The following is a 14,105-nucleotide window of genomic DNA, read 5'->3' as shown; positions in this document are numbered from 1 at the left end:
CCCTCCATGTGCAGTCTTTGGTTGGTGGTTGAGACCCTGGGAGCTCTGAGGGTACTAGTTAGTTCATGGATCTGAGGGGTTTGCAGCCCCTTAGGAAGAACAATCTCTTTCACTCTTTCTTCCTCCTCCTCTGTTTGGTTTCCTGAGCTCTGCCTAACTTGAAACCCAACCCACAAGATGGAGCCTATGCCAGGTGCTGCCTAGATGGAAGAAAAGAAGCAGGATAGCTCAGAGACTTACAGCAAAACTAAATATGATTAACAACAGCAACAGCAACAACAACAACAAAGTGAACAAAATGATTCTTTATGATATTCTGCTATAGTAATAGAGCAGTTATTAGCCAAATCATCATTACAAAGACTTCCTTCAGTAACTGATTAGAGCCGATACAGAGATACAGACACCCACAGTCAGACATTAGTCAATTACTTTTAAAATTTAGCTCAGGCCAATGGATGGCTGTGAGCCTCTACTTCTGTATTAGTCAGGCACTGGCAGAGCCTCTCAGGAGACAGCTATATCAGGCTCTTGTCAGCAAGCACTAGCTGGCATCCACAGGGTGGAGTGGTGAGCAGGGGGAGGAGGGAAGGAACAAGGGTTTTCAATTTAATTTAATTTTATTTTATTATTATTTTTGGAGGGGAACCTGGGAAAGGAGATATTGTATGATATGTAAATAAAAATAAATAAATAAATAAATAAACAAATAAATAAATACATAAGAAGAATTTAGCCCTGTACTCAGTACACCGGCAGAATGAAGTCAATCTTTGAATTAGAGTTCTACTATTTCCCTGACTCTATACATGATAATCTTTAGCTGTATTTCTTAGATGGTTTTATTCTAAAATTGAAATAAGCATGTTTGAAATGTACATCTGTGTCTTCTTTATAAAACTTAGTTAAAGAAGATGGAGGCAAATTGTCTCTGAGAATAAAAAGATTTGCTCTGCAAGTCTGACGATCTAAGTTCAAATGCTAGAAAATTGGGAGGGTAGAAGGAAAGAATTGACAGTGATCCTATGACCTCTCTCTATATATACTATGGCACAAATTCACATATATATCTATATATGTGTATATATATACACACAATAAGTATAGACAAATACTTTTCAACAACCTTATGGGTTTAAATAACTTGATGGCAAATTCAAACCTGCAAACATTGCATATGATTACACAGCACACTGAAGTCCATCAGTAATGTGACAAAGATTTCAGATTGCATGCATTACAGTATTATGTTCACACTATTTTTGTTTTTTGTTTTTGTTTTTTTTAATATTTTACACTTTTAGCAATTGGTTGTATAGGTATAAAATGTTTGGAGTCACTGATTAAATGCATATAGTATGAGATCAGGCAGCAGCAAACTTCTCTTTATTCCTTATTAATGAAGAGAACAGTCTTGAAAGGTTGACTAACATTATCAATGCTGTGATGTCTGCCAGGAGTTTTCACATGTCCCTTTTTCTACTTTCATAAATAAGTAGCACTCAGTATCACTCTTAGCAGAGAAATCCCCAGGAGGTGTCCAAGATAATTATTTCCAAGGGTTTTTTTTTTTGTTGTTGTACAGAATACAGAATAGGTGATGTTGGACACCCATGGGACAATAGCAGGAAGGAAGATAGGTCAGGCTGAGGGGAAAAGTCTTTACACAGCATCACCGTCTTCATAAGCACACATCAGATGGAAAGAAAATCTGACTCATGGGAAATTTGTGATTTTGGTAAGTCATTTCTCTGATATTATTGTTAGGAAATTCTCAAAATATTTCCAGTAACTTCTTTTTAACACTACCCTGTATGTGGTGGGCTGCAAATAGCTTGTGATTCTTTTTCTTGCCATTTTTAGAGCCCACTTCATGTGTTTTCTATACCTGTCCCATTCCATAAATCTTCATATCTATATCAGAAGATCATTATTCTTTACGAGATAATTCATAAAAGCAGTATTCAGCTAGAATTGTACAAATATCCCCTTCAATTTAAATAAAATATTTTTTAATTCAGAGTGAATAGGATATAAGATAACTTTCATCATATAAATAGTAAAAATGATAGCAATTCAAGTGAGAAGAGAAATAATAAACTTTATAACTAAGATTTTAAGGAGCTAAAACTAGTCTCCAGAGAAAAGGATAAATAACATGTCCCAGGAATGTGCCCTCTAACTTGTCAAATATTGAGTGGTCAGACTTGAATTCATATACAATAAGAAAGTCTAACTCAATAGGCCGTGTGTGTGTGTGTGTGTGTGTGTGTGTGTGTGTGTGTGTGTGTGAAGTCTAACTCAATAGGCTGTGTGTGTGTGTGTGTGTGTGTGTGTGTGTAAAACTATGTACATATATATGTAATAATAATAAAGAAAAAAGGCTATCATCTTGAGGGGTGGGACTGGAAGGCTTTAAGGATTGTAGGTGAGAGGAATTTCAGAAAGGAAAATGAAGGGGAAAGTGATGTAATTCTACCTCAATTAAAAACATATTTCATAAGCAAAATCATCCTAACCCTCTAAAAACAAAACAGGCAGACAAAAACTTAACAACAACCAGTCTTCTGGCAAAGTAGTTCTTTAGAAGCTACTAAAATATCATTTTATAAATCATCAGTATCTATCACTTGGTTTCTACTATGTTTAGTAAGTATGGCTATTCCCATAAATACATAAATATTAACACTCAGACTATTACATTGTTTGGCACTTTGATAAAAGACCGATCAATATGGGAAAAAAAACATTATACATAAAGAAAATTGTTTGTAGACTCTAAAAACAGATAATTCAGTTTGCTTTCCTAGAATTACAACTTAGTTAAAGGCAAAAATTACAGAGATACTTCAATAGATTATTGTTCTTCATTATGTCTTGTAAAATACTGATAGACCCTGGGCAAAAGAAGAGAAGGGCAAAGTGGTTGTTATGTTCCTGACAATCAATATGCATGTCAAATATGTCTTTCATATTTGACAGCAACATATCTCATTGTTACTGAACAGGTATGTAGGAACTTAAGACAAGTATAAGTAATAAATATTTTAAAAACATTCACGCACACAAACATGTACTTTAAAGCAAATATACATGTCAACATATATATGACATATTGTCATACATGTAAATGTTTTATATATATTGTGAGTGCTTTTATAAGTATCTATTACACAGAGCTCATTTGAACAACAGACTCGTTTTCTACAACCTCAAGAACTATATTGTTTAAAGATACACTAGAAACTATAGTGTGAGGAGTAATTTCATTGATAATTGTATTGTGGATACTAGAAAGGCTTAATGATTCTCGTGTGTGTATTTTCTTCTGCATCTTTACTGTACAGTACTCTATTAACTGTGTAACATCTTTTTAAGCTATTTCAGTACATGGCTCTATTTTTTTTACTTGCATTTAAGTTATCACCTGAAAGTAAAATATTCTGAGTACCATCATTAAAAGAATTGATAAATGATGGTTACCAGAATGTATCACAAAGCAGATGTAACATCTTTTACATCCACAGGTGTATAACTCAATAGTGTGCTACATACATAATACTAGATGAAAGAATGTAGAAGGCATTGCGTGAGACTTGGTTCTACTTTTCAATGAAAAGGATAGTCTGCTACAGCTTTGTGAAGGAATATACTCGCTCTCTTAAATAGTAATTCCTTTCATTGGTGGCACAGTTCTATCATGACTTTTTAAACGTGTACAGAACAAACACGGTTACAGAAAAGGTGATGAAGAGCACAAGGGAAAGTCCAACAAGCCTCAACCCTACACAAAGATCAAAGGCAACCAGGATATGCTGAGAGCTGGAGAAATAGTCTTACTTAGAACAAGCAATTCAATATATCACTCAATGTCAAATGGTCTGTCCTTACAACTTGTATATACAAGTTACATTTTTACAGACTGATCAATTTATATTTTTGAATAACTATGTATATGAATATACATGTATGCACTTAAAAATCACTGAAAAAAAGAGGCCATTTGAAAGAGAAGATGGAGTATGTCTATTGAGTGTTTTGTTGGGAAGAAAGAGAAGGGGGAAATTATGTAATTATATTTTAATTTCGAAACATAAGAGAAATAACTAAAACAAAACAAAAAAATGTAATCCTGGAAAAATTAGGTTTGCTAGAAACAGACTTATGGAAAAATCAAATTGTCAAGGAACACAAACTCTTTGTTCTATAATCAGGGTATCTTTACATATTTGGTAAATCTTTGTAAAGTGCATGCATTATCTGCTACCATGCATCTATAGCAGAGGGTTGTGTTATCTGATGTCTTCAGGGTGTTCTTGGGTTTGTTTGCTTGTTTGTTTGTTGTTGTTGTTGGACTTGTTTTCATTTTTACTCTATCCTCAGAACATCCTTAAAAAAACAGGGATATAAAATAATTGTAAAGATAATGTCAGGGAACTCATTGTTTCTTGATGAGAAATCAAAGGATCAAAGATGATTTACAAGTTGAAAATTGCCAGGAGAATTAGTAACTAGAGGAGAAAATGGAGAATAGTTATCCACCATCCAGCTTGAGTACTGTCCATTCAATGAGTAGAAACACCCTATCTGTGCTTTGATGAGAAAAATTGCTTCTCACTGGATGGATAACTTCATACTCATTAAAGGCTGAGATCAAAGAATAACTAAGCTTACAGGTTTATGTAACATATCCTATTCTTTAAAACAACATAGATGATAAGTAGATAAGTAACATGATAAGAACATATAGTGATGAGACATTGAGGATAGATGATATATAACTCACATCAAGAAACTACAATACCTAAGAGTCTAGTTATTCTCAATATTTTGTAGTTGCAAGATAATTAAGTTGTTGATGCAACTTGAGATCTACATATTATAGTGCTAAATTTGAACAAAATGTGACTTTTAGAGCTGAGGTTTAAATATGGGTTGCCTTGCTCTCAGTAAATCTGTTCCAATATGCATTTTTATTGATAATTATTAATCAGTTTAGTTGAATAAATAAATTTGATAATGTATACTCGTCAACAAATAACTGTAAACATAGTTTAATGTTTTGATTTGGTATCTGTGTAAATCTTATATGTAATACATTCCACTAAAGTTTTCAAAACATGTGCATTAGAAATTTAAACTAAAATTTTAGTTTATTGATGTCATGGATTTTGTTTTACTAACCCTCAAGGAAATCATTAAACAAGATTTCAAAAATGAGTTCATCCTATCTGACAATTTGTACTGAACTTCAGTGCAATTCCCCACACATTTTTGAGTTTAAACCTCATTTTTGTTGTAGAATATCATGATTGCTACAAATTCATACCATTTATTTAAGAAACCACACACATTTTTAGGTTTTCTGTTTTTCGAGACAGGGTTTCTCTGTGTAGCCCTGGGTGTCCTGAAACTCAGTCTGTAGACCAGGCTGACCTTGAACTCAGAAATCCACCTGCCTTTGCCTCCCAAGTGCTGGGATTAAAGGTGTATGCCACAACCATCCAGCCTATTTTTAGGTTTTCACATTACTGTCTTTCTCTCCTCATTTTTCTCCAATAATAGGTATTTCCTCATAGACAATGTATATAACAGTTTCACCTGGTGCTTCTTTTTGGGGGGAATTGCTCTTGACTCATTAACTTTACCTGAGGAAGCAATGTCACTCATATTTGGCTTTGATTTCTTTTTATTTCTATCTACCAAGTTTCAACAAGAATGTCTAATTCTACAAAGGAAGTAACTTACCCCATATCTCCAGTTGATTGACATCTTTCTTTCTTTGCAGTTTGTATGTGAGGACACACTGAATATAATGGACGGAGGCAACTGGTCTGTGGTGTCAGAATTTGTACTCTGGGGACTTGCCCACTCAAAAAATATTCAGGTCTTACTCTTTGTGATATTTCTTATGCTTTATCTGTTCATTGTGTCTGGAAATATTGTCATCTTGATCTTAATAACCACTGATCCCCATCTGCATTCTCCCATGTACTTCTTGTTGGCCAATCTGTCCTTTATTGATATGTGGCTCTCCTCAAACATCACTCCCAAGATGATCACAGACTTTCTCAGGGAAAACAAGACCATTTCCTTTGCAGGATGCATGTCCCAGGTCTTTTTTACCCACTGCATTGCTGGAGGAGAGATGGTGCTGTTGGTGGTAATGGCTTATGACCGCTATGTGGCCATTTGCAAACCACTCCACTACTTTACCATCATGAACCTTAAGAGATGTACTGGGTTGGTGTTGACTTCTTGGACAATTGGATTTATACATGGTATAAGTTACTTGATAGTGTTTGTGCAGCTGCCTTTTTGTGGTCCCAAGGAAATAGACAGTTTCTTTTGTGACATGCCACTGGTAATCAAGCTAGCCTGCATGGATTCACATAATTTAAATACTTTAATGAATGCTGAATGTGGGGTTGTGGTTGTAACCTGCTTTAGTCTCTTGCTTATATCCTATACCTACATCCTTGTCACTGTTCGCCAGAGCTCTAAAGCTGGAGCTTCTAAGGCTCTGTCCACTTGCAGTGCCCACATCACTGTAGTGATGATCTTTTTTGTACCCTGCATCTTTATCTATGTGTGGCCTCTCAGTATCACTTGGTTTGACAAATTTCTTGCCGTGTTTTACTCTGTTATTACTCCTCTCCTAAATCCTACCATTTATACACTGAGAAATAAAGAGATTAAAAATGCTATGAAAAGATTCATAAGCAAATTTCTAGGTCCCAAAAGAAATTCTTAATATCCAGAATTGTGTAGTAATTTCCTCACATGTTGAGACTTGCTGTATTAAAAAGCTTTAAAACTAACAATGTTGTTTCTATTTAAAAAATATACTAAGTGTTCAATAGATATATAATTTAATATTTAAAAAGAATATGATATTTACTGATCATCTTTAAGAATATTGTTAAGTCCTTCACATTACAATCTAAATATGAATAATCTTTCCATATGCCATCAAACTATGCTTCTATGTTTTTAATAAAGTTGTACTTAACTTTTCAAATGGATCTCGTTTGTTTAACTTTATGAATAAAATATTAGTAGTTTTTTCCTGAGTATAATTCTGTACACAATCATATATGCCCCAAATTACTTACTTCCTTTGCCAAATAACTGATATCATTTTTGTCTTATCACAGCTATCTACCAAAATACTAACGTGGTGGGCAGAAAGGATTAAGAACTGTGAAATAAAGGGATAAACTTCACATGGACCAGCTATGAACTTTACTTTGTGATTTTTTTTAAAAAATCAGATTAATATAGTGTCATAATTAAATGAATGAATAAAGATTAAATTTCAATCTTATCTCAATTTAGTATTAAAATTTTTCATTTAAATTATTACTTAATATTGCATAATACCCTGAAGATTTTTCTCCTTGAGTTCAAATATCCATAAATAGATTAATTATTATAACTACTATACTTCATTTAATATCTTAACACAGATAAGACATTTAACAAAAGCATTTATAAATACACATATGTTGCTGTTGATCAGTGATGGTGCCAACATGTCCACAACAACTCAGATTATTGCCTTGGCCCTTGTTTGTTCAGCATAGCCATGTGGAAACACCCTGTTGATAAATAAACAACATACTTTGTTATTAGGACACAGAGAAATCAATCTCAAATTGACTAGGGATGTTCCTCCTATCCAACAGCATTTATAGTAGTACTAAACATTACTTAAGGCATTGGGGAAGAAAAGACTTCAATGCTCTTACTCAACTCTGGACCCTGGATGAGAAAACAGAAACCTACATGGCAAGATATATGTACTGTTATAACAATGACAATAGTCTGTCAGATAAAACAGCTAATTTTTTGGTGCCTCTTCTATAGGAGAGAGATTATGCTTGATACTGTAAAGTTGGTTAAAACTTGAAAACCATTCAAAAACAGCTTACTAGTTTCAGATTTTACATTTATTTTATTTTATTCATTCTAAGTTGATTTTTTTGTTATTAAGAATGAGAGATTAAGGTTTAATTTCATTATTTATATAGGCATTCAATTTTCTAAATAATATTTATAGAAGATTCTGTCTTTGTCTCATGTTATTTTTTCATCTTTGTTGAAAATCGGGTCACTGTAAGTTTGTGGACTTAAGTCAAAATCTTCCACTATATAATATTAATTTAGACAATGGTAGACAATCATGCCATTGCCACATGTTTTAATTTGTAGTAGAATTTGAGCTCATGCATAATAATCCAATGAATAATTTTCTCTTTGCTCTGGAACACATTGGCAATCTTGGTGCTTCCAAATGGTTTTTGCTGGGAACAATTGCTATGTGATTGATGATTTCATGAGAGGTGATATTTTAATATTGTTTATGTTTTTGTGATACGATATGGGCCTCTGGATTTAAGTTGTTGGTTAATATTTTTAAACAAATCTTTTTTTTAACCCATTAGGCTGATAGTACAAGGAAAAACAGTGGGCTAGAAGTTTGATGAAATTACTGGGGAAAGATGAATGGAGTAATGGGAGAGTCAGGACTCTGACCAGATCTGGTCATTTGTGTTCATGGCTTGGCAGAGAGGATCATGGTGCAGTGAGAGATGAGCAATGGTCAATTCAGGTCTTTTACTAGATCTTGTACTTATCCAGGATCTTGGGTGATTTTTTTTCCCTTGGGTGAATTTTTCAGGTCTCTTAACACATCTGTCAACATGGGTTGGTGCCTGGTAGAATTTGTTATGCAATCTGCACTACTTCATGATACACCATTTCCATAAATTTAACAATATTGTACATATTAAATTAGCTTAAGGGTGAAGAGTTTCAGAAGTGTTGTCACTACGTACATGAATAGAAATAACTGGTAACATAAAAAACAATATTTTCATTAGTTTGATTGCTAAGTTTATTTCATGGAGTACAAAATACTGCTCTTTATCTTAAATATACACAATATTAGTTGAGTAATTATTATTAAATAAAGATTAAAAGTGGGATAGAACACATGAAAAATTGAACACATCAAAGAAATAATGTCTACATTTATGAGTAGAAACAAATTAAATTGAGTATATATTAGTAAAAAAAGCAAATATTGTACTAGGGGTTCTTAGAGACAGAAAAATGTCTTTTCCTCTCCTCCCTGTCCCTCTCTCTCTTTCCCTGCCCCTCCCTCTACCCTTCTCCCTCCCTCCCCCTCTCTCTCTTCTCTTAATACTTTCAAGTGCCTGAATAAATATCTTATACATATATGATTATTTATTTCATTGAAAACATAGTGACCTAAATACTAATTTCATCTATGAGAAACTTCAAAGCAACATCGAGCCTACCTTTTGACAAAATATACCATTATTGGGGTTTAACAATATCTAAACATAAAATTAACAACTAGAATCAACAAAGCCAAAGTTGAATCTTTTCAGTGTTTGATTCCATTGAGAATTTCTCCATGTGAGGAAATGTTATGCAAGGTGTTAGGCCTATCTCAATTGTTATTATAATTTTTTTTTTTTAAATCTTGGTTCTCTAATTCCTGTTTCTCTCTTCCTCTTCTCTACCTAGTCTTTATCTTCTCTATCATTTATCTGCTGCTATCTCTGGATGTCTATATTTGCTGTAATCAAATGCTTGCTTGTTACTCAAATTTCATTGACTGTCTCAAAAATATTCATTTATGTTGGCTTATTTGAATACAGATAATGACAATTGCACTGGTTGATGATGCCTTTTTAGTCTTCCAATCTCTACCAATATTTGACAACTATTTTTTCACACTGTGAATTTGATGAATATTCCAGACTATTGTTCCAATGACTATTCGTACTTCAATTGTATGCTACTGAATCTGTCTAGTACTTTAGCACATTTCTCTTTTGTGAATGTTTTCTGTCAAATGTCATTACATAGAGAATATTTATTGGTTGAGCTCATTAATACTTACTTTATGCTTTATTTTCCCCCACATGTTATGAATCATGATCTATGTGTTAAAGTGTTCTGATTATTAACCTCTTTTAAGTTTCATTACAAAACTCTTATCTAATAATTTTTAGCTTCTATTGTTTATCTTACATCCATTAATTGATTTTCTAATTCCATTACTACACATTTGAATTATGAACTTGAATTTTTATAAACTATTTACTCCTGATCTATATAATTGCCTCTCCTCAGACTGAAAATATCAAAGAGTACGTACTTGATTCTGTCTTTATTTTTAATAATCACATTATAAAATATTTTGGTTTTGTTACATTTATTATAAAAATTAAAGAAGTGTCAGAATATTTAATAAGTTACCTAGTTCCATCCAAATAAATTAAAATGATATTTTTTATTTTAACAATTATTTTGTTGATGTCATTATATTCTAATGCTATAACTTCTTTTTTTTTGAGGAGGAAATTATCATGGTATTTCTTTTTTTTCTTTTTTTAGATATTTTCTTTATTTACATGTCGTAAATATCTCCTTTCCCAGTTTCCCCTCTGAAAAAAAATTAAAAAAAAAAACAACAAAAACAAACCCCTGTTCCCTCTCATCAATACTTCATTGATCTTCTTCCTATTAGCTATTTCTTCTTCTTGCTCTTGTTCCTATTGCTCTTTTTCTTTTTCTTGTTCTTGTTCTTCTTGCTTTTGTTCTTGTTCTTGTTGTTCTTATTCTTGTTCTCCTCCTCCTCCTTCTTCTTCTAGAAGGGCTTTATAATTAATTAATTTGTGTATTTACATTGAAAATATTGCCCCCTGGTCCTCCCTCCTGGAGTTCTATTCCTCATTCTTCCCTACCCTTCACCTCAGATAGGGTGCTCCCCTTCTAGGGTATTTCCCCTCCTTGGGGCATTGGGTCTCTATAGGATGATGTGTATTCTCTCCACTGAGGCCAGACAAATCTTCTAATATATCTGTGCTGGGCTGTTTTGGACCAGCCAATGTATGCTCATTTTAGTCTCTAGGAGCTCCCAGGGGTCCTGGTTAGTTTACACTGCTGGCCTTCTTATGGAGTTGGCATTCCCTTCAGTTCATTTAATCCTTCCCCTAACTCTTCCATAGGAGTCCTGGAGCTAAGTCTAATGTTTGGCTGTGAGTATCTGTATCTGTCTTATTCAGCTGCTGGTAGAGCCTCTCAGAGGACAGCCACATTAGGCTTCTGTCTGCAAGCACAACACAGCATCAGTAACAGTGTCAGGATTTGGTACCTTCCTGCCTTAAGGTTTTACTGCAGACATGATGACCAAGGCAACTCTTATGAGGACAACATTTAATTGAGGCTGGCTTACAAGTTCAGAGGTTTGATCCATTATCATCAAGGAGAGAGCATGGCACCATCCAGGCAGGCTTGGTACAAGAAGAGCCGAGAGTTCTCCTGGATTCCAGGCAGCTACGATGAGAGTTTTAATGTCCATGTCTTCAGTTACACACTTTCTCCTACATGGCAAAACCTACTTCAACAATACCACTCCTCCAAATAGTGCCACTCTCTGTACCAAGCGTATTTGAACTACCATAGCAGTTAAATAAGTCTTCTATCTAGGGTAGACTGATTCATTCTTTATACCACTGTAATTGTGACTCAGGGTATTATCTCTAGTTGTTCATGCAACTTAGACTAAATTCAGTAACCAAACTTAACTTCATCCCTTTATTTTATAGTATAAGTATCACAACTTATGGAGCTAGGTACCAACTATCAAAAACAACACTTTCCTGAAAAACTGCATGCTTCTGATGAGGAATGATCATATATGTAAAATGTAAATGGTATCCTTCTATTGTCCAACTAATGTGTATACATAGCATGATCCTCAGAGGTAGTTAAAGTCACTGATAGGAAATTATTGCACTTTACAATACAAAACAAGAATGGGAAAGGATCTTCACCAACCCTACATCTGATGGGAGAGCTAATATCTAAAGCTTATAAAGAATTCAAGAAATTAGACTTCAAAAATCCAAATAACCCAATTTAAAAATGGGTTATTAAGCTAAACAGAGAAATCTTGAATGGCTGAGAAACACTTAAAGAAATGTCCAACATCCTTAGTCTTTGGGGAAATGCAAAAAACAACCCTATATTCTACCTTACACCATTCAGACTGTCTAAGATCAAAAACTCAAGTGATAGCACATGCTGTCAAGGATGTGGAAAAGGAAGAACAATCCTCCATAGCTGGAGGGATTGCAAACTAGTACAACCTTTCTGGAATTCAATCTGGCAGTTCCTCAGAAAATTGAAAATAGTTCTACCTAAAGACCCAGTTCTACTGCTCCTTGGCATATATCCAAAAGATGCTCTATAATATCACAAGGATATGTACATAATGCCTGCCCCTGAGACACCTTGGACACTGCTGGGTGGCTTTGTTTTGGCTCTTCCATTGATTAATTTATTAATTCAGTTTAGATCCGCATCACAGCCCCTACTCCCTCTTCTCCTCCTAGTCCCACTCTCATTAACTCCTTCCTCCATTACTCACTCCCCTTCTTTAGGGAGGAGGGGAAGGCTCCATGGATATCATCACCACCCTGACTACAGGAGGGGGTCACTTCAGTCTCCATATACTTACCTGCCTTAGCTTGTGTGAACACCATAGACTCCTGGGAACTTCTCCCTTTCCAGGTCTTTGGCTAGTCCCAGCGATGCCCTATACCCAATGATTTCTGTTCTCTTTCCCAGCCCTCTCCTGCCCCTCCTCACCCCACATGCTATCCCCATCCCCATTTCCCTCCTCAAGCTGTCTCCTACCAAATTCTTTTCCTTCCTCCACCTCCTATGTCTATTTTATTTCCTCTTCTGAGTAAGATTCATGAAACTTCCTTTGGGCTCTCTTTATCACCTAGTTTTATTGGGTCTATAGACCAAGGTGATCCTGTACTTTATGGCCCATGTCTGTTTAAAAGTGAGTATTTACTATGCTTGTCTTTCTGGGTCAGAGTTACCTCACACAGGATGGTATTTTCTAGTTCCATATATCTGCCTGAAAATTTTGTGATATCTTTTTTTCCTTTTTTTATTAGATATTTTCTTTATTTACATGTCATATGATTTCTATTTTCCCAGTTTCCCCTCCAAAAAAAAAAAAAAAAAAAGAACAAGCCCCTGTTGCTTCCCCCCTCCCCCTGCTTGCCACCCCACCCTCTCCCACTTATAGCTGAATAGTATTCCATTTTCTTCTGTTGAGGGGCATCTAGGTTGATCAATGGTATAGAATTGGAAGATCATTGAAATAAAACCTCATACTTATGGAAAATTGACTTTTGACAAAGAAGCCAAAGCAATACAATGGAAAAAAGAAAGCATTTGCAATAAATGGTACTGGTATAACTGGATTTCTACATGTAGAAAAGTACAAACAAATCCATATTTATTACGCTGTACAATGCGCAAGTCCAAGTTGGTCACAAAGACCTCAACATAAAATTAGACACATTAAACTTAACAGAAGAGAAAGTAGGAACTTTTTTGAACACATTGAGACAGTAGACATATTTCTGAATAGAATACCAATAACTCTGGCACTAAGGTCATCAATAAATGAGACTTCATGAAACTGAAAAGCTTCTACAAGGCTAAGAACATCATCCATATGACAAAAGGGCAGTCTATGGAATGGAACAATGGGAAAAAAAAGAACCTTTACCAACCCTACATCTGACAGAAATTAGTATCTAAAATGCAAACAGGACACAAGAAATTAGTTACAAACAAACCAAATAACCCAATTAAAAAAAGGATTACAGAGTGAAACAGAATTATCAACAGAGCAATCTCTAATATCCGAGAAGCACTTAAATATTCAATGCCCTCAGTCATCAGAAAAATGCAAATCAAAAGGACCATGAAATTCCATCTCACATCTATCAGATTGGCTAAGATCAAAAACTCAAGTGACTACACATGCTGATAAGGGATGTGGAGGGACACTCTTCCATTGCTGGTGAAAGTGCAAACTTGTAAAATCACTTTGTAGATTTCTTTAAAAATTGGGAATATTTTTACCCCAAGATACAGCTATATCACTCCTGGGTATATACTGAAAAAAATGTTCCATTATACCACAAGGACACTTGGTCAACTCTGTTCATAGCAGCATTTTTTTTTTTTTTTTT

At 34.4% G+C, this 14,105-nt stretch overlaps 1 protein-coding gene across 1 annotated transcript; it reads left to right on the top strand.

The window, feature by feature from the left end:
- The first annotated feature begins 5,754 nt into the window (after nt 1-5,754).
- On the top strand, nt 5,755-6,791 carry LOC116092294 (olfactory receptor 4K3-like). Its single transcript, XM_031373609.1, has one exon. The coding sequence runs from the start codon at nt 5,816-5,818 to the stop codon at nt 6,752-6,754; it is 939 nt and encodes a 312-aa protein (XP_031229469.1). The 5' UTR covers nt 5,755-5,815; the 3' UTR covers nt 6,755-6,791.
- Nucleotides 6,792-14,105: the final 7,314 nt, after the last annotated feature.

Source organism: Mastomys coucha, unplaced genomic scaffold, assembly GCF_008632895.1.
Source record: "Mastomys coucha isolate ucsf_1 unplaced genomic scaffold, UCSF_Mcou_1 pScaffold15, whole genome shotgun sequence".
NCBI lineage: Eukaryota > Metazoa > Chordata > Mammalia > Rodentia > Muridae > Mastomys > Mastomys coucha.
The sequence above is the reverse complement of the archived record's forward strand: the minus strand, read 5'-3'. Positions and strand labels throughout refer to the sequence as shown.